This window comes from Phocoena phocoena, chromosome 6, assembly GCF_963924675.1.
Source record: "Phocoena phocoena chromosome 6, mPhoPho1.1, whole genome shotgun sequence".
Lineage (NCBI taxonomy): Eukaryota > Metazoa > Chordata > Mammalia > Artiodactyla > Phocoenidae > Phocoena > Phocoena phocoena.
In genome coordinates this window covers 26,130,637-26,152,482 of record NC_089224.1, presented here as the reverse complement: position 1 = coordinate 26,152,482, position 21,846 = coordinate 26,130,637, and the positions used below count along the sequence as shown (strand labels likewise).

Genomic DNA, 21,846 nt, shown 5'->3' with positions numbered 1-21,846 from the left:
TGATACGGCCCTTGTACAGAAGTTACACCCTCCAGTGACCTTCTAGAACTGTCTCAGCTTGCTACATGCATGTCTTCAGAGTCCAGACACGTGTGAAACACACCATGCGTCTAGAGAAGGCCGGGGTTGTCTTTTTGTTGTCGCTGGAGCTGGGGACAGCGGACGTGTAAATTTGCCACAATCGCAACAGAAATAAAACTACGTCCAACATAAAAAAAGAAAAAAACACTAAACAAACGAGTGACGAGAGAAATGCAGAGCACCTGGGGGCCTGGCGGCAGAGCACCCAAGGCCAGGAGTGGGTGAGCCACTGCACATGCTTTTGGTGTCCGGGCATGAGGCAGCCAAGAGCATGCACTGGCGCTTTCTGGGGCCAGAAGGGTGGGCATGGACGGGGTTCCGTTTCTTATATTAAATAGGTGATTTCAATGGGGTGGGGTAGGCGTCCTACAGAATGTATGGAAGGTAATGAAGACAGGGAGGGGCAGGGGAGAAACCAAGGGCCAGGAGGTGATAAAATACAAAAGAACAAATACAGACAGATGGACACAGACACGGGTCCACTGAGGAATCGAGCGCGAGGTTTGCTACTAGACTTATAGGTCACTCTCTCAGACGTTGGGTGGTAAACCGTCCAGCCTGCAAATGAATATAGAGGGAAGAAAACAAAGAGACAGGCATCAAGTACAGTCTCTGGGATTCCTCCTACACACCACAAGCCATATCAGCCTCTTCACTTAGCATCCACGGCTCCACCTAGCCCAGCCCAGAGGACCACAGCCACTGACCATGTAATGCAAAGGAGGCAGTGTTGGAGCGGAAGAGAAGCGGACCCCAGGAGAGCGTGCGGGGCAGGGTGGGGGGTGGGCACCGGCAGCGGTCACCACGACTTCTCTGGACAGAGATGGTGGGGGGTGGAGCACCTCATCGCGTAGCTGCTACGTCCACGGCAGCGGTGACGAGCATTTCCTCCTCAAGGCCAATCTCCCAGCTCGAGAGCTGTGCCCTCGTCCCCCCAGCTGGCCCTCCTGACGGAAGGACCCATGTTTAGTGGGGAACGGGGTGGGACGGGGTGGGCTAGTGCCTGGGAACCGGCGCAGAGCACGCAGCAGACGCCACATCTGACCTCTCACTGGTCCTGGCGCCTTCCCCAGGCCGGCTCTTGCAAAGCGCACCTCCCTCTGAGCTGCTTACAGCAAGACTCGACGATGGGAAGGCCATCCACTTTTTTCATTCAAAAGCTACGTCTATTATTTTTTTCCTTAAGAAGCTGTCGGCAGCCTTGGCCGCAGCTCACGTCCCCTCTATGCCACACGGGCCCTATGAGGCTAGCACATGCTCGGAGACGGGCGAGCTGGGAATCACCTGGGCCATGCGCTCCGCCTCCATCACTGGCCAAGCCGGAGCAGATGTCTGCAGTCAGGGAGGCCCGCACGGAGCAAGGCTGCTGGGTCTGAACTGCCTTCCCACATGGGTCTGAAGCTGCTGCGGGCCCTGCCCCAGCTTGGGCAGGGTCCTTAGCAGGAGGGGCTCTGCTGCAGTCTGACAAGTGACCTGGGTTGGGGGGAGAAGGGGTGACAGGCACGATGAGGCACCACAGGACAGACCAGCCAGCTCAGGCCATGTCTATCCTCCCTGCTCTTTGCTGGGTGACCTTGGGGAAGCTGAGTCCCTGCAGGCAACGGGGGCATGGCTGGGTCGCCCATGTGGGGGTGTCAGGAAGATCAAAGAAAACGACCACTCTCTCTACTAATCACCAACACTGTGCCAGCCTGTGTGGTGCCAGTGCAGTGAAAAGGCCACAGCACACCTGGAGATGCACACCTAGGCTCAAAGGGGACCTGTGGATTTCCTTACTCTCATAAGTCTCATGTTAGCTTTAGGAATTGGCATGGAATTCATGTAGTTTTGTGTAATCCTTGGATGTGTGTGCCCTGCAGGTTATCTGTAACATGGAGAGGGAGGGCTTAAGGTTAACTCACTGCTGGCTTCCTACCTGGCGCATTTGGGGATTTCAGCTCACTGGGTCCCCACCCCAGAGTGTGGGGGCTTGGGGTCAGGGTACACTCGGTTAAGGGCTAGGGGTGGGGGAGCCTTACCATCCTCTCCCCCCCCACCAAGGCAGCTGTTCGACCCCCTCTGTCAGGGGGTGACATATGCCCGAGAAACGGGGTCAGAGGAAGCAGCCTCCATCCCAGGCAGCATTCTGCAAGGAGGAGCACACTGCAACCACAGGTGGCTGAGGACTCCACGAACGCCTGCCCCTCAGTCCTTCCTTCCTGGCAGGAGGGGCAGAGGCCCGAACTCTCCCAGGCCTGAAACGGCTTCCCTGCTCCAGTGGAAGGAGATTCAAGAAGCGCTTTTTCAGGACCTCGTGCCTGCCTCCCACCTGCCCGGCTCCCACGCATGAGGGCGGCCAGGAGGGCCCTGGGCCAACCTGTGCTGGAGGCCACGACCTTGAGCTGCTGCACCAGGGGGTTTAGCAACTTCCCCGCCTTCAGCTTGCTCTTGCTGGACTTTCTCCGGCGGCCGACTGGAGGTGCCGTGTGGAAGAGACCCAGGTTGGGGGGCAGCGGCTTGCCTAGGCGGCGGTACAGGGCCTCGATCTCCTGCTTCTGCTGACTCTGTAGCTCCGAGATCTCCTTCAGATGCCTGCAGGAGGGAAGGGAAGAGGGAAGCCAGGTGGGCATTCTGCTTGATTCCAACACGAGGCCCCTGCAGGAGAGCCCGGGGCTGGCAGGACAGGTGTGAGGAGTGCGGCAGGGAGCCCACAGGATAGCCTGGGCAGATGGGCCACGCACAGGGGACACAGGGGGCATTTAAACATCACTTTCTGTTTACATCTAAGCCAAGTGGGAGTATCACTGGGGGCCTCTGGCATCAACACACCCAGCAATAGAGAACTGCATGAAGCCCAGCCTAAGGAGATTCAAGTTTTCTGATATCCAGACTTGTAACATTGCTGTGTTTTTTAGTGGTAGGGGGAGCGGTATGAACAACTTCACACATTTATGCTTACAACACAAACCCTAATCATGAACATGGGTGAAGCAACAAATAATCAGTGCTCAGAACTGGAGGATTGCCTCAGCTTATCAGGCGAATAAGTGTTACTTCCTCCATGTGAGGGAACAGGGCCCAAGAGGCCTCTCAGAGGAGAGGAAGGCTGCACAAGCAAGTCTACAGAAAACATGTTATTATCCAGGGACCCAGGGCTCCAGCCCTGGCCAGTGGAGCTTCCAGCTCAGGTTGACCCCACAAGCAACATCATCCCTGGGAATAGAGTCGAGATGACCGGTCATGTGGGTAGGAAGCTGCCATGACGACTCGGGTAGAATCACTGGTTGTGGGCAAGGGCAGTTTCTAGAACAGTCCAGGAAAGGGCCGGGTGGTCCCTGCTGGCCTTCCTCAGGGAGCATGCAGCTAGGACCAGTGTTGGGGCAGGGGAAGGGGAGAGCGGGGCTGAGGTGAGGGCGGGGCTGGGGCTCTCCGTGCAGAGCCAATAGTGGGAGAGAGGCACGGGCTCCTCCTGCCCACGTCTCCCATCTCTGGGCCCACTCCAAGAGCCCATGGCCACTCCTTCCCAAGGACTCCAGCCTCTCCCCACCTTAGTAACTGTACAGTGAGGCGCTCTTGCCCTGAAGGAGACTTCACGGTGTAGCTGTACCTCAGTGACCCTGACCACAGCAGGTGCAGGTAGAACTTGCAGGGGGAGAGAGCGAGTGTGAGCAAGGCCTGTGTGTGAGGCCAAAGGATGAGGGGAGGTGTGGCCCTCAGAGACCAGGGACCAGGTCTGACAGCAGGGACATCACCTGTACCCTGTCACCCGGCCCAGACAGCTCAAAGTGCACATGGCAGGACCTGGACTTCAGCTGCCGGACACTTCCCTGACACCATGGCCCGGACCCGACCTGGTCCGCAGGACCTACTTCTCTCGAAGACTCTGCAACTCCTTCCTGATATCAGCATCCTCGATCTCTGAGTCATTGTCACTGCTGATGTAGGAGGACTGGGAGTGGAAGGAGGTCACGCTGATGGTGGGCACCTTCACGCCCATCCTGCTGGGTGTCTCCAGGCCTGGGGAGCCAGCCCGAGAGGACCTGTGCAGGAAGGCAGTGGCCTTCTTCACAAAGTCACTGGCCACACCACCACCGCTGCCAGGCAGGGAGGTGTGCTTCTGCATGGAGGGCCTCCTTCGAGGGCACTCGTCCCCAGAGTCACTGGACATGGGCTCGCCCATGCCGACCTCGATGGAGGAGGCTGTCTGTGCCCGCCGCACAGCCAGCTTCATGTCTGGGCTGTGGGGGGCCTCGTCCAGGTACACGTCAGGTGGGGCTGAGTACCGCAGGCTACTGGGGGAGGCCAGAGTCCACTCATCCTGGGTGCTGACCACTGAGAACCGGCCTACAGTTTTGGCTGGCGAGCTGCCATCCTGCTGCCCTGGCCACTTCTGAGGGGATCCCGAGATCAGAGTGCTGTGTGTCTGGGGGTGGCTCTCCAGGCCACGCTGAGTCAATGTCCCCGGGCAGCTCTGCGTGGACTCGGCCAAGGTTTCCCCAGGGACCCTGCTGGTCCAATCTGTGGGCTCCAGACGTGCAGGGATGGCAGAAGCAGGGGCATCCTTGGGAAACAGTGGAAAGGAAAAGATTCCACACAAACACCATCAGAGAGCAAGCCCGCCAACCCACTGAGCGTCTCACTGGAGAAAACTCCTTACCTGGGGGACACTGGGTACTACGGGCGAATCTGAGGCCACCTGTCCTCCTTCACAGCCCAGCATGCTGCTCAAAGATGATTCTGCTGTAGGAACATCAAAATCATTACTCAGGCTGGTACAGAGAACAAGGGCAGGAATGGCCCCAAAGCAGCCAGTCAGAAGAGAAAGGGAGTGGCACTGAGAAGGTATGTGTGCAGCTAGGAAAACGAAAACTACTGACATCCTAACCCTGTCACTTCACAGGAGACTCCCTAGAACCCAGAAAAGCAGGGAGACATCAGCCCAACACCACTCAGGTCCCTGAAGACCCCTGCTCCAGACCCTCAGGCACAGCCAGGCCCTCTACATACCTGATGACTATCACCTGTCTCACCTGTCCTCTCTAGACCCCTGATGATGTCACCCTGTCTCACCTGATATTTCTATCACCTGATGGCATCACCTTCTCTCTCCCTGACATGTTCCGATGATAAAAGGGTCTTATGAGGTCCTGGAAAATCAGATCAATAAGGCTAATTCCTAACCCTGCTGCTCCAATGTCTAGGGAAGGTCCCCGTCATCTGAGGCTGTCTCAGTTCCCCATCTACAGGTGATATTTCTGATCAGCCTTCCCAGGTTGCTGTGAAGAGTAAACAACAGAAGCAGAAGGACCTCATGTGTGGGAGCCTGGCCTGAGCTGAGACCTGCACACAGCAAGAGAAAGCTGAGGCTGTGCGTTAATCCGAGCTGGACTGACATGCTGTGGGGGGTTGGGGGTGGTGACAGGGGCTGACAGAGCCTCCAGCCAGGCTGGGGGGCTGCCCCCCTCACAGATTCCTGGGAAGACCTAGACCCGTCTGTCATGCAACCCCAACCCTAGGCAACACATGACACTCCTCCCCACGTGCCTGTGGCGGGGATCCTCCAACCTTGCTTTGCACACTTCCAGGGACAGGAGGCTCATTACCAACAGCTCTGACTGCCAGAAAAGTTCACCTCTTCCAAACTAGAATCTGTCTCCTTAGAACTCTCCTATGAGTTTTGTACTCTGGAAGCTTCCAGCACTTGAAGCCACTGATGCTGCAGAAGGAGGCCCATGGTACACATCTCACGGACAAAAGTCAGGAGATGGAGCAGGCACTCAGATACAACCTCTCACCTTCTCCCTTCCCCAGCACACTCCTGCTTCACCCCATGACCCTCATCTTCCCCAGGTAAACATCATATGCTATAGCTTCTGACCCCAATTACAGCTGCCTCACCCCTCTCAAGTGTGGCATCTATAAGAGAATGCCCTGTCCAGGGGTCTAGCCAGAATCCAACGGTCCACTCCCCTTGCTCTGTGAACTGGGGGGCTGTGCCTGCCACTGACACACACCCAGGTTTCCGTTACAAGGTCAGCTGGATCCTTATCTTGCTAATCTCCCAAGAAATTCCAGGCCAAGAAGGAACCAACACCTTAGAAGGTCAGACCAACTCCCTTGGGCTGAAACACAGGTGCTCAGATAATGAAATGAGAACTACAGCCAGAGTTCCTGCAGAGATGCATAATACCCAGGAGCCACGGAGGAAATCCTGTTTCAGAACTTCACAGATGGCTCCAGCCTGGCAGCTCCCGTGGACCTGCTGGAACTCCCCAGCCCCAGCCCTGTACTCTGTCCAAAATATAAACAATCATCTTGTAACCTTCTAAAGAAATGGAAGCTAGGGGTGTCCACCAGAATATATTGAGAGCACTGGGGGGCCAGAGAGGCCCTGATAACATCCCAACACGCAGTCCACAGGGCTTTCACCCATTTCCACAGACAGAGGACTTTCTCTCCCTGGAGTGTGAATACATGGTTTGTGCTAGAACTCAGTGGGTTTTAACTAAGGCTTTATCATGATGAGCTCCTGCCACATCTGGGTCCCATCCAAGATGCTGTGGGGATGAAGGGTAAAGAGGCAGAATGTTTCAGAGTAAGGAAGGCTGGTAGCGCCTATGGCTTGTTACCTGTCACTGGCAAGGACGTGGCCTGCTCCAACGTGACATCTAACCCAAGGGCTGTTTCTGACTTTTCCAACTGAAGAAAGAAACAAAAAGGAAAGAGCTGTGAGCCTCACTTGCTAACACCTCTGCAGCAAAACTGCAAATCCTCTCCCCCAGTCCAAAGGCTGGGCTCCTCCTCCCTAGGCCACTCGAGCAAAACACGCACGGGTGGGTCAGGCAGGGGTCCCTGAGAATAGGACGGCCTGGGCTGGGGTAAGGCGGCTCTATATGGCCAGGATGCCTACTGGCCTGGGTTAGAGTCAGTCCCCACCCCTGTCCAGACCCCCACCTGGGGACAGTGCCTCTGGGTGAGGTGGTACTCACCGCAGGCTGGGGCAGCAGGGCCAGCTCACCGCCAGAGGCCTCTGTGCAGGGTTCATCCCCTCTTGGGGGCTCCGGGGTGAAGTCTCGGTCACCTGCCTCCACAGGGGTCCCGGCCAAGGCTGAAGAGGTGGGCACATGCTCCTGGTAGAGCAGAGTCCGCAGCTTCTCATCCAGGCTCTTGATGGTGCTGTCCACGAAGCCCACCCTTGGGGGTGGCCCTTCCCCATCTGACTCCAAGGCTGAGGGCGGCTGAGGGGGGGCGGTAGGTGCCAGCGGGGGGCTGGGAAGTTGGGGAGTGGCCAGGCTGATGGCCCCCACCACAGAGGGGAGTGGAGGAAGGGGCTGGCCCAGGGTGGGCTGAGGGGCCCCGCCAGGGGCACCAGACACAGGGGCCAAAGCCAACAGGGGCTCCCCCCTGGTGCTGGGCTCTCTGGCTGAGCCAGGATCCCCCAGACCCGTGGAATGGGATGGGGCCTCCAGAGATGGGGCACAAGGCCCTCGGCCTGTGCCAGGGGCCAGTGCAGGAAGCTGGCCATCATGAGTCTCCACCAGTAGCCAGGGGGTCTTATGCTCACTGGCCGGCCCCTGAGGGGTCCCTGGGACCCCTGCCTGCATGGCAGCCCCTGTTGCTGGCTCTGGCTTAGGACTGGCAGCTGGTGGGGCCATGTCTTGGGGCACAGCAGTCACAGGAGGGGATGATGGCACCAAAGGGGATGGTGCACCACCAGGAGGGTCCCTGGGGCCTGCTTGGCTCAAAAGCTGCAGACTAGCCGAGAAGCTGGGTTCTTCCTTCGAAGACAGCTGCTCTTTAGAGAACACTGGATCTAGAAGAAATAGGAAAAATGCCTCTATACTAACCTATTCTGGTCCTATTTACCTGGCACTTCGCTAGCCAAAAAGATGCTTGCTATGAGCTGGCGGTGCCCTACACACCAGTCCTCTCTCCTTTTCTCAGACGTGCCAACGTCATGCACGTGCTGGCCTCTGCCTGAAACATCTTGCACAGGTCTTCCCGCAGCCCCACTTCCCACCTCAGGCTATGCACCAGCAGTGTCCCATCCAGCTGCACTAGCACACCCACACCTTCCTTCTGATTTTTCTGTAGCACTAAGCCATCAGGCATAACCCATCACCTGTCTGTCGACTGTCATTCCAGCTCCATAAAAATATGGCTCTGGTCACCCTTGCACTGGTCCATTCCACAAAATTGTAAAATGAAATTATAAAATCTAAGTAGTGAGCTGTACACACTCCCCTGCCCTGGAGTGAGCAGGAACTTCTGATGAACCCGACACCGTGCTTTGGTAAGATCAGAAGCTCAGACCAGAGAGAGGAGATCAAGATGGAGGAATAGAAGGACACCTTCTACTAGTTCACCTCCTTCTATGAACACTTCAAAAATATATCAAATGTGGAGCAATTCTCACTAAAATCAAACCAAAGACTGGCAGGAAGACTCTTATACAACCAAGGCAGTAAAGATCCACATGGAGTTGGGTAAGAAGCGATCAGGTCAGAACTGGCACCCCTAGGAGGGGACACAGAGTAGAGAGGGATTACAAGGGCTTGGAGATCCTCCCTGGGGAGTGAGCCGTTTGAACACATATTGGGCTATAACAATCCTAGAATTCACTTGTGAAGAGTGTGAACACTCTTGCTTACTCCTAGGAACGAGACAGAGGAAGCAGATTGAAACTGCCTGGGACTCTGGTCAACTGTTCCAACACGTGCCCTAGCCCACACTGAACACCCACTCTGGCACCTCTAGCTCCAGCACAGCTTCCCACTAGGCCAAAGGCTGCTGTCATGGAGTAAAGTGTGCATTTGTGGGAGACAGAGCTGGCTCTGACCCAGTCCTGCATCAGAATGGGGTGGAAGCAGCCATTACTGGTGTTCACAGAGGTGGCAAATCAGTCTAGACTGGAGCTCTGACTGGTGTGCAGGGACAGCACCAGCACACACACTGGCCTATATCAGGCACCACTCAGACACTCTTGCTCCAGCATGGATCTCCACTGGTGCAAAGTTGCCATTGTCGGGAGGGTGAAGAGCACACACTTAGAGGGAAAGGAGGTAGCTCAGACCCCACCCTCAGGGATTCGGCTCCAGACCTCGGGACCAGACACCGCTCCTAAAAGGGCAGTGATGACCACTGAGCTTAGAAGCAGCCCCAGATCATATCTGGCTCTGCCTCCACCCTCTCCATCTCCACCAAGGTGATACCAGTCAGCGCACTCTGGGGGAAGACATGACCAATGCTCACTTCAGATCCAGCTCTCCCGCCAAAGCCACTGGGCAGACAGACTGCATAGAGATGCTCCCACACAAGTACAACCCTCCAAGACCAAGACAGGTAACTGTTTCACCTAATTTCATAGAGACAACGTTAAGCAAAATGCAAATACAGGGGAATCTGTTTGAAATGAAAAAATGATGAAAATAAAGAAACCTGAAAAATCAACTAATGAAACAGAGATAAATAATTTACCAGAAAGAGTTCAAGGCATTAGTAAAAAGAATGCTAAATGAACTAAGGAAAAGAATAGATGACACAGTAAGAATTTTAACAAAGAAGTAGAAAACATAAAAAATAAACAGAGATGAAGAATACAACAACTGAAATGAAAAACACACTAGAAAGATTTAATAGCAGATTAAGTGATACAGAAGAATGCATAAGAGATCTGGAAGAGAGAATAATGGAAATCATCCAATCAGAACAGAAAAAGAATATAAAAAAATGAGAACACTTTAAGGGACCTCTAGGACATCATCAAGCATACTAGCATTTGCATTATAGGGGCTCCAGAAGAAAAGAGAGAGAAAAGTGTCAAAAATGTATTTGATGAAATTATGGCTGAAAACTTCCTAAACCTGCAGAAGGAAACATATCCAGGTACAGTAAGCAGAGAATGCCCCAAACAAGATTAACTGAAAGAGACACACACCAAAATGTACCATAATTAAAATGGTAAAAGTTAAAGACAAAGAGACAATTTAAAGGCAGCAAGAAAAAAACAGAGTCATATACTAAAGGAACACCCATAAATTTATCAGCTGATTTTTCTGCAGAAACTTTGCAGGCCAGAAGGGAATGCCATGACATATTTAAAGTGCTGAAAGGGCAAAATCTACAACCTAGGATACTCTACCCAGCAAGATTATCATTCAGAATTAAAAGAGCAACAAAGAACTTCTCAGATAAGGAAAAACTAAAAGAGTTCATCAATACTTAAACCACCTTAAAAGAAGTCTTAAAAGGTCTTCTCCAAGTGGAAAAAAAAAGGCTACAACAAGATGTAAAAATTTATAGGAAAGGAAAAATCCCACGAGTAAAGGCAAATATATAGTAAAGGCTGTGGATCAGCTGCTTACATAAGTTAGTACAAGATTAAAAGACAAAAATTAGAAAGTCAACCATAACTACAATAAACAGCTAAGGGATAAACATGAAGATGTAAATATGACATCAAAAACACAAAATGTAGCGACTTCCCTGGCAGTCCAGTGGTTAACACTCCACACTTCCACTGCAGGGGGCACAGGTTTGATCCCTGGTCCTGGAACTACGATCCTGCATGTTGCTCAGCACAGCCAAAAAAAAAAAAAAAACCACAAAATGTGGGGGAGAGGAGTAAAAAAATGTAGATTTTTTTAGAATGTGTTTGAACTTAAATGACTACCAGTTTAAAACAAGTAGATATATAGGTCAACATATATGAACCCCAAGGTAACTACAAATCAAAATCCTACAATAGATACACAAAAAATAGGAAGAAAGTAAGACAAGCGTACCACTAAGGAAAATCATCACACCACAAGGGAAGAAACTAAAAGAAGAAGAAAAGAATATAGAATGACAAAAACAACCAGAAAACAAGTAACAAAATGGCAGTTAAGTACACACCTATATGTAATTACTTTAAATGTCAATGGACTAAATGTTCCAATCAAAATACATAAAGTGGATGACTGGATAAAAAACAAGACCCACCTATGGGCAAGAGACTCTCTTTAGAGTGAAAGACACACAGACTAAAAGTGAGGAGATGGAAAGAGATATTTCATGGAAATGAAAATGATAAGAAAGCTGGTAGTGATACTCATATCTTACAAATTAGATTTTAGAAGAAAGTGTAGAAAAGACAGAGAAGGGCATTATATAATGATATAGTGATCAATACAAGAAGGGAATATAACATTCATTAATATATATGCACCCAATATAGGTGCACCTAAATATGGAAAGCAAATATTAACAGGAGAAATTGACAATAGAATAATATTAGGAGACTATAACACCCTACTTACATCAAGGGACATATCATATAGAAAGAAAATCAATAAGGAAATAGTGGTCTTAAATGACACATTCGACCAGATGGCCTTAATAGATACATACAGGACATTCCATCCAAAAACAGCACAATATACATTCTGTTCAAGTGCATGTGAAACATTCTCCAGGATAGATCACAGGCTAGGCCACAAAACAAGTCTTAACAAATTTAGAAAACAGCAATTACATCAAGCATTTTTTCTGACAACAAGAGTATGAAACTAGGATTCAATTACAGGAAGAAAAATGGAAAAAACAAAACATATGGAGATTAAACAATATCCTATTATAAAAACAATGGGTCAACGAAGAAATCAAAGAGGAAATCAGAAAACATCTGGAGAAATGAAAATAAAAACACAACTTTCAAAAATCTATGTGACACTGAAAAGTGGTTCTAAGAGGGGAGTTTATAGCAATATAGGCCTACCTCAAAAAGAAAGAAAAATCTCAAATAAACAACTGAATTTACTGTCCAAAAGAATTAAAGAACAAACAAAGCCAGCAGAAAAAAGAAATAATAAAGATCAGAGAAGAAATGAATAAAACAGAGACCAAAAAACAACATAATAATCAATGAAAACAAGAGCTTGTTTTTTTTTTGTTTTTTTTTTTTAAAGACAAACAAAATTGATAAGACTTTATCAAGGCTCATTAAGAAAAAAAGAGAGAGGGCTCAAACAAATAAGAAATAAAGAGGAGAAATTACAACTGATATCACAGAGGTATGAAAAATCATAAGAACAGTTATACAGCAACAAACTGGACAACCTAAAAGTGGATAAAAAATCCTAGAGCCACACAATCTTCTAAGACTGAATCAGAAAGAAATAGACAATCTGAATAGACTGGTCACTAGTAGTGAAATTGAATTCATAATCAAAAAACGCCCAGCAAACAAAGGTCCAGGACAAGATAGATGGCTTCACAGGGAAATTCTATCAAATATATAAAGAAGAGCAAATACCTAGCCTTCTCAAACTATCCCAAAAACTGACGAGGAGAGAACATTCCCAAATTCATTCTACGAGGCCACCATTATCCTGATACCAAACCTAGAAAAATATACTACAAAAGAATTACAGGCCAATAACAAGCATATAAAAAGATGTTCAACATTGCTAACTATTACAGAAATGCAAATCAAAACTACAATGAGGTACCACCTCAAACCAGTCAGAATGGCCATCATTAAAAAGTCTAAAAATAATAAATGCTGGAGAGGATGTAGAGAAAAGAGAACCCTCCTACACTGTTGTTGAGAATGTAAGTTGGTGCAGCCACTATGAAAAACAGTATGGAGGTTCCTCAAAAAGCTAAAAATAGACTTACCATATGATCCAGCAATCCCACTACAGGGCATATATCCAGACAAAACTATCATTCAAAAAGATACATGCACCCCCTACGTTAACAGCAGCACTATTCACAATAGCTAATACATGGAAACAACCTAAATGTCCATTGACACATAAATGGACAAAGAAGATGTGGTACAAAGAAAAGGAAGAAGTGGTACAGATATACAATGGAATACTACAGCCATAAAAAAAAGAACAAAGTAAGACAGCAGAAGCAAGAACACTACAGCCTGTGGAACAAAAACCACACTAACAGAAAGACAGACAAGATGAAAAGGCAGAGAGAGCTATGTATCAGATGAAGGAACAAGATAAAACCCCAGAAAAACATCTAAGTGAAGTGGAGATAGGCAACCTTCCAGAAAAACAATTCAGAATAATGATAGTGAAGATGATCCAGGACCTCGAAAAGGAATGGAGGCAAAGATTGAGAAGATGCAAGAAATGTTGAACAAAGATCTAGAAGAATTAAAAAACAAACAGAGATGAACAACACAATAATTGAAATGAAAAATACACTAGAAGGAATCAATAGCAGAATAACTGAGGCAGAAGAACGGATAAGCGACCTGGAAGACAGAATGGTGGAATTCACTGCCACTGAACAGAATAAAGAAAAAAGAATAAAAAGAAATGAAGACAGCCTAAGAGGTCTCTGGGACAACATTAAAAACAACAATATTCACATTACAGGGGTCCCAGAAGGAGGGGAGAGAGAGAAAGGACCAGAGGAAATATTTGAAGAGATTATAGTCAAAAACTTCCCTAACATGGGAAAGGAAATGGCCACCCAAGTCCAGGAAGTGCAGAGAGTCCCATACAGGATGAAAGCAAGGAGAAACATGCCGAGACACACAGTAATCAAATTGGCAAAAATCACAGACAAAGAAAAATTATTGAAAGAAGCAAGTGAAAAATGACAAGTAACATACAAGGGAACTTCCATAAGGTTAACAGCAGATTTCTCTGCAGAAACTCTACAAGCCAGAAGGGAGTGGCATGATATACTCAAAGTGATGAAAGGGAAGAAACTACAACCAAGATTACTCTACCCAGCAAGGATCTCATTCAGATTTGATGGAGAAATCAAAAGCTTTACAGACAAGCAAAAGCTAAGAGAATTCAGCACCACCAAACCAGCTCTACAACAAATGCTAAAGGAACTTCTCTAAGTGGGAAACACAGAGAAGAAAAGGACCTACAAAAACAAACCCAAAACAATTAAGAAAATGGTCATAGGAACATACATATCAATAACTACCTTAAATGTGAATGGAATAAATGCTCCAACCAAAAGACGCAGGCTTGCTGAATGGATACAAAAACAAGACCCATATATATGCTGTCTACAAAGGACCCAAATCAGACCCATGGACACATTCAGACTGAAAGTGAGGGGATGGAAAAAGATATTCCATGCAAATGGAAATCAAAAGAAAGCTGGAGTAGCAATACTCATATCAGATAAAATAGACTTTAAAATAAAGAATGTTACAAGAGACAAGGAAGGACACTACATAATAATGAAGGTATCAATCCAAGAAGAAGATATAACAATTATAAATATATATACACCGAACATAGGAGCACCTCAATACGTAAGGCAACTGCTAGCAGCTATAAAAGAGGAAATCGACAGTAACACAATAATAGTGGGGGAACTTAACACCTCACTTACACCAATGGACAGATCATCCAAACAGAAAATTAATGAGGAAAAACAAGCTTTAAATGACACAACAGACCAGATAGATTTAATTGATATTTATAGGACATTCCATCCAAAACCAGCAGATTACACTTTCTTCTCAAGTGTGCACGGAATATTCTCCAGGATAGATCACATAATGGGTCACAAATCAAGCCTTAGTAAATTTAAGAAAACTGAAATCATATCAAGCATCTTTTCTGACCACAATGCTGTGAGATTAGAAATCAATTATAGGGAAAAAGAACAAAAACCACAAACACATGGAGGCTAAACAATACGTTACTAAATAACCAAGAGATCACTGAAGAAATCAAAGAGGAAATCAAAAAATACCTAGAGACAATGAAAACACGATGATCAAAAATCTATGGGACGCAGCAAAAGCAGTTCTAAGAGGGAAATTTATAGCTATACAAGCCTACCTCAAGAAACAAGAAAAATCTCAAACAATGTAACATTAAACCTAAAGGAACTAGAGAAAGAAGAACAAACAAAACCCAAAGTTAGCAGAAAGAAAGAAACCATAAAGATCAGAGCAGAAATAAATGAAAAAGAAACAAGGAAAACAATAGCAAAGATCAATAAAACTAAAAGCTTGTTCTTTGAGAAGATTAACAGCATTGATAAACCACTAGCCAGGATCATCAAGAAAAAGAGGAAGCAGACTGAAATCTATAAAATTAGAAATGAAAAAGGAGAAGTTACAACAGACCACAGAAATACAAAGCATCCTAAGGGACTACTACAAGCAACTCTATGCCAATAAAATGGACAACCTGGAAGAAATGGACAAATTCTTAGAAAGGTAAAATCTTCCAAGACTGAACCAGGAAGAAATAGAAAATATGAACAGACCAATCACAAGTAATGAAATTGAAACTGTGATTAAAAATCTTCCAACAAACAAAAGTCCAGAACCAGATGGCTTCACAGGTGAATTCTACCAAAGATTTATAGAAGAGCTAACACCCATCCTTCTCAAACTCTTCCAAAAAATTGCAGAGGAAGGAACACTCCCAAACTCATTCTATGAGGCCACCATCACCCTGATACCAAAACCAGACAAAGATACTACAAAAAAAGAAAACTACAGGCCAATATCACTGATGAATATAGATGCAAAAATCCTCAACAAAATACTAGCAAACAGAATCCAACAACACATTAAAAGGATCATACCCCACGATCAAGTGGGATTTATCCGAGGGATGCAGGGATTCTTCAATATATGCAAATCAATGTGATACACCATATTAACAAATTGAAAAATAAAAACCATAGGATCATCTCCATAGATGCAGAAAAAGCTTTTGACAAAATTCAACACACATTTATGATAAAAACTATCCAGAAAGTGGGCATAGAGGGAACCTACCTCAGCATAATAAAGCCATATATGACAAATGCACAGCAAACATCACTCTCATTGGTGAAAAACTGAAAGCATTTCTTCTAAGATCAGGAACAAGACAAAGATGTCCACTCTCACCACTATTATTCAACATAGTTTTGGAAGTCCTACACACGGCAATCAGAGAAGAAAAAAAAATAAAAGGAATACAAACTGGAAAAGAAGAAGTAAAACTGTCACACTTTGCAGGTGACATGATACTATACACAGAGAATCCTAAAGATGCCACCAGAAAACTAATAGAGCTAATCAATGAATTTGGTAAAGCTGCAGGATACAAAATTAATGCACAGAAATCACTTGCATTCGTATACACTAATGATGAAAAATATGAAAGAGAAATTAAGGAAAAACTCCCATTTACCATTGCAACAAAAAGAATAAAATACCTAGGAATAAACCTACCTAGACAAAAGACCTGTATGCAGAAAACTATAAGATACTGCTGAAAGAAATTAAAGATGATACCAACAGATGGAGAGATATACCATGTTCTTGGATTGGAAGAATCAATATTGTGAAAATGACTATACTACCCAAAGTAATCTACAGATTCAATGCAATCCTTATCAAATTACCAATGGCATTTTTTACAGAACTAGAACAAAAAATCTTAAAATTTGTACGGAGACACAAAAGACCCTGAATAGCCAAAGCAGTCTTGAGGGAAAAAAACGGAGCTGGAGGATTCAGACTCCCTGACGTCAGACTATCTTACAAAGCTACAGTAATCAAGACAATATGGTACCTGCACAAAAACAGAACTATAGATCAATGGAACAGGATAGAAAGCCCAGAGATAAACCCATGCACCTACGGTCAACTAATCTATGACAAAGGAGGCAAAGATATACAATGGAGAAAAGACAGTCTCTTCTATAAGTGGTGCTGGAAAAACTGGACAGCTACATGTAAAAGAAATTAGAACACTCACTAACACCAAACACAAAAATAAACTCAAAATGGATTAGAGACCTAAATGTAAGACCGGACAGTGTACAACTCCTAGAGGAAAACACAGGAAGAACACTCTTTGACATAAATCACAGCAAGATCTTTTTTGATCCACCTCCTAGAGTAATGGAAATAAAAACAAAAATAAACAAATGGGACCTAATGAAACTTAAAAGCTTTTGCAAAGCAAAGGAAACTACAAACAAGACGAAAAGACAACCCTCAGAATGGGAAAAAATATTTCCAAATGAATCAACGGACAAAGGATTAATCTCCCAAATATATAAACAGCTCATGCAGCTCAATATTAAAAAAGAACACAACCCAATCCAAAAATGGGCAGAAGACCTAAATAGACATTTCTCCAAAGACGACAAACAGATGGCCAAGAAGCACATGAAAAGCTGCTCAACATCACTGATCATCAGAGAAATGCAAATCAAAACTACAAGGAGGTATCCCCTCACACCAGTTAGAATGGGCATCATCAGAAAATCTACAAACAACAAATGCTGGAGAGGGTGTGTTGAAAAGGGAACCCTCTTGCACTGTTGGTGGGAATGTAAACTGATACAGCCACTATGGAGAACAGTATGGAGGTTCCTTAAAAAACTAAAAATAGAATTACCATATGACCCAGCAATCCCACTACTGGGCAAATACCCAGAGAAAACCATAATTCAAAAAGGCACATGCAGCCCAATGTTCATTGCTGAGCTATTTACAATAGCCAGGACATGGAAGCAACCTAAGTGTCCATCAACAGATGAATGGATAAAGAAGATGTGGCACATATATACAATGAAATATTACTCAGCCATAAAAAGAAACGAAATTAAGTTATTTGTAGTGAGGTGGATGGACCTAGAGTGTGTCATACAGAGTGAAGTAAGTCAGAAAGAGAAAAACAAATAATGTATGCTAACACATATGTATGGAATCTAATTAAAAAAAAAAAGGTCATGAAGAACCTAGGGTTAAGACGGGAATAAAGACACAGACCTACTAGAGAATGGACTTGAGGAGATGGGGAGGGGGAAGGGTAAACTGTGACAAAGTGAGACAGTGGCATGGACATATATACACTACCAAACGTAAAGTAGATAGCTAGTGGGAAGCAGCCACATCGCACAGGGAGATCAGCTCGGTGGTTTGTGACCACCTAGAGGGGTGGGATAGGGAGGGTGGGAGGGAGGGAGACGCAAGTGGGAAGAGATATGGGAATATATGTATATGTATAACTGATTCACTTTGTTATAAAGCAGAAACCAACACACCATTATAAAGCAATTATACTCCAATAAGGATGCTAAAAAAAAAAGATGTGGTACATATATACAATGGAATATTATTTAGCCATAAAGAGGAACAAAATTGGGTCATTTGTAGAGACGTGGTTGAATCTAGAGACTGTCATACAGAGTGAAGTCAGAAAGAGAAAAACAAATACCGTATATTAACGCATATATGTGGAACGTAGAAAAATGGTACAGATGAACCAGTTTGCAGGGCAGAAATAGACACACAGATGTAGAGAACAAACGTATGGACACCAAGGGGGAAAAGCAGCGGGAGGTGGGGTGTGTGTGATGAATTGGGAGATTGGGAGATTGGGATTGACATGTATACACTGATGTGTATAAAATGGATGACTAATAAGAACCTGCTGTATAAAAATAAGTAAATAAAATTAAACTAAAAAAAAGAAAAGCAAGATGCAGAAAAGTGTGAATAAATGACCCTGTTTTTGTAAAACTAACAATAAAACTAACAATAAAAATATTTCATGTACATCTATATATGTGTCACAATTATATGAGCATTTTTTAAAAAAGAAAAAAAGAACAAAATAATACCATTTGTATCCACATGGATGGAACTAGAGATTATCATACTAAGTGAAGTAAGTCAGACAAAGACAAATACCATATGGTACCACTTACATGTGGAATCTAAAATACAATACAGGGCTTCCCTGGTGGCACAGTGGTTGAGAGTCCGCCTGGCGATGCAGGGGACACAGGTTCATGCCCCAGTCCGGGAAGATCCCACATGCCGCGGAGCAGCTGGGCCTGTGAGCCATGGCCGCTGAGCCTGCACGTCCGGAGCCTGTGCTCCGCAACAAGAGAGGCCACAACAGTGAGAGGCCCGCGTAACCGCAAAAAAAAAAAAAAAAAATATATATATATATATAACACAAATGAACTTATCTTCGAGACAGAAATGGACTCACAGACATAGACAACAGACTTACTGTTGCCAAGGGGGAAGTGGGGTGAGAGAGGGATGGATTGGGAGTTTGGGATTAGCAGATGCAAACTATTATATATAGAATGGATAAACAACAAGGTCCTACTGTATAGCACAGGGAGGGAACTATATTCAATATCCTATGATAAACCATAATGGAAAAGAATATTTTTAAAAATGAATGTTTATATAACTGAATCACTTAGCTGTAGAGCAGAAATTAACACAACATTGTAAAACAACATACTTCAATTAAATTTTTTTTAAAAAAGAAAATTACAGGCCAATATCTATGATGAATATTGATACAAAATGTTCAAAAAATATTAGCAAGCCAAATATCAACATAATACATAAAGGATCATACACCATGATAAAGTGGGATTTATTCCATGGATGAAAGAATCCACAAGTCAATCAGTGTGTTACACCACATTAACAAAAGGAAGGATAAAAATCACATGATCATCTCAATATACTCAGAAAAAACATTTAACAAAATTCAACATCCATTCATGAAAAAAACTCTTCTCAAAGTTGGTACACAGGGAACATATCTCAACATAATGAAGGCCGTTTATGACAAACCCACATCTAACATCATACTCAACAGTGAAGAGCTAAAAGCTTTTCCTCTAAAATCAGTAACAAGACAAGGATGCCCTCACCGCTTCTATTTAACAGAGTACTGGAAGTTCTAGCCACAGCGACCAGACAAGAAAAAGAAATAAGAGGCATCCAAATTCGAAGGGCAGAAGTAAAATTATCATCATTTGCAGGTGACATACTATATACAGAAAATTCTAAAGTCTCTACCAAAAAACTATAAGAACTAATAAATGAATTCAGTAAAGCTGCAGAATACAAAATTGATATACAGAAATCTATTGCTTTTCTATACACTAAAAATCAAGTATCAGAAAGCAAGAAAACAACTGCATTTAATATTGCACCAAAAAGATTTAAATACCTAGGAATAAATTTAAACCAAGGAGATGAAAGATTTGTAATCTGACAACTATAAAACATTGATGAAGGGGAGAGACCTTCAAGATGGCGGAGGAGTAAGACATAGAGATCACCTTCCTCCCCACAAATACATCAGAAATACATCTACATGTTGAACAACTCCTACAGAATCTAATGAACGCTGGCAGACCTCAGACTTCCCAAAAGGCAAGAAACGTCCCACGTACCTGGGTAGGGCAAAAGAAAAAAGAAAAAACAGAGACAAAAGAATAGGGATGGGGCCTGCACTTCTGGGAGGAAGCGGTGAAGGAGGAAAAGTTTCCGCACACTAGGAAGCCCCTTCACTGGTGGGGATGGGGGGTGCCGGGGGGGAAGCTGTGGAGTCACAGAGGAGAGCACAGCAACAGGGTTGCAGAGGCAAAGCGGAGAGATTCCCGCACAGAGGACCGGTGCCGCCCAGCACTCACCAGCATGAGAGGCTTGTCTGCTCACCCACTGGGGCAGGTGGGGGCTGGGAGCTGAGGTTCCAGCTTTGGAGGTGAGATCCCAGGGAGAGAACGGGGGTTGGCTGCGTGAACACAGCCTGAAGGGGGATAGTGTGCCACAGATAGCCGGGAGGGAGTTCGGGAAAAAGTCTGGAACTGCCTAAGAGGCAAGAGACCATTGTTTCCAGGTGCGCCAGGAGAGGGGATTCAGAGCACGGCCTAAATGAGCTCCAGAGATGGGTGGGTTATCAGTACAGACACCAAAGTAGGGCATGAAATGCTAAGGCTGCTGCTGCATCCACCAAGAAGCCTGTCAAGCGCAGGTCACTATCCACACCTCCCCTCCCAGGAGTCTAAGCAGAGCGCCACTGCCAGGATCCTGTGATCCAGGGACAACTTCCCTGGGAGAACACACAGCGCACCTCAGGCTGTTGCAATGTCACACCAGCCTCTGCTGCTGCAGGCTTGCCCCGCATTCCATACCCCTCCATGCACCCAGCCTGAGTGAGCCAGAGACCCCTAAGCAGCTGCTAATTTTAAACCCCGTCCTGTCTGAGCGAAGAACAGGTGCCATCAGGCGATCTACACGCAGAGGCGGGGCCAGATCCAAAGCTGAACGCCATGAGCTGTGCAGACAAAGAAGAGAAAGGTAAATCTCTCCCAGCAGCCTCAGGAGCAGCGCATTAAATCTCCACAATCAACTTGATGTACCCTGCATCTCTGGAATACCTGAATAGACAACGAATCATCCCAAAATTGAGGCCATGGACTTTGGGAGCAACCGTAGACTTGGGGTTTGCTTTCTGCATCTAATTTGTTTCTGGTTTAATGTTCATCTTATTTCACTATTTAGAGTTTATTATCATTGGTAGATTTGTTTATTGATTTGGTGGCACTCTTCCCTTTTTAAAAATATATATATATTTTTCTCTTTTTGTGAGTGTGTATGTGCATGCTTCGTGTGATTTTGTCTGTATACCTTTGCTTTTACTATTTGTCCTAGGGTTCTATCTGTCCATTTTTTTTCTTTTTTATTATTACTTTTTATTTTTTTAACTTTTAATAATTTATTTTTCATTTTAATAACTATTTCGATTATTTATTTATTTTTCTTTGATTCTTTCTTTTTCTATCCCATTTCTTCTGAGGCATGTGACTGGCAGGGTTTGGTACTCTGGCTGGGTGTCAGGCCTGTGCCTCTGAGGTGGGAGAGGCAACTTAAGGACATTGGTCCACCAAAGACCTCCGGGATCCATGTAATATCAAACAACGAAAGCTCTCCCAGAGATGTCTATCTCAATGCTAAGACCCAGCTCC

At 45.4% G+C, this 21,846-nt stretch overlaps 1 protein-coding gene across 1 annotated transcript in view; it reads right to left on the bottom strand.

Annotated features, from left to right (window-relative positions):
- Positions 1-21,846, bottom strand: part of WNK2 (WNK lysine deficient protein kinase 2) — a 164,556-nt gene that overhangs the window by 35,365 nt on the left and 107,345 nt on the right. The window contains exons 19-24 of the mRNA XM_065878923.1: positions 7,050-7,873; positions 6,690-6,759; positions 4,718-4,800; positions 3,930-4,621; positions 2,438-2,652; positions 1,366-1,554 (exon numbers count right to left, since the gene is read on the bottom strand). Of these exons, the coding sequence (XP_065734995.1) occupies positions 1,366-1,554; positions 2,438-2,652; positions 3,930-4,621; positions 4,718-4,800; positions 6,690-6,759; positions 7,050-7,873 (2,073 nt within the window). The remainder of the gene's footprint in view (positions 1-1,365; positions 1,555-2,437; positions 2,653-3,929; positions 4,622-4,717; positions 4,801-6,689; positions 6,760-7,049; positions 7,874-21,846) is intronic.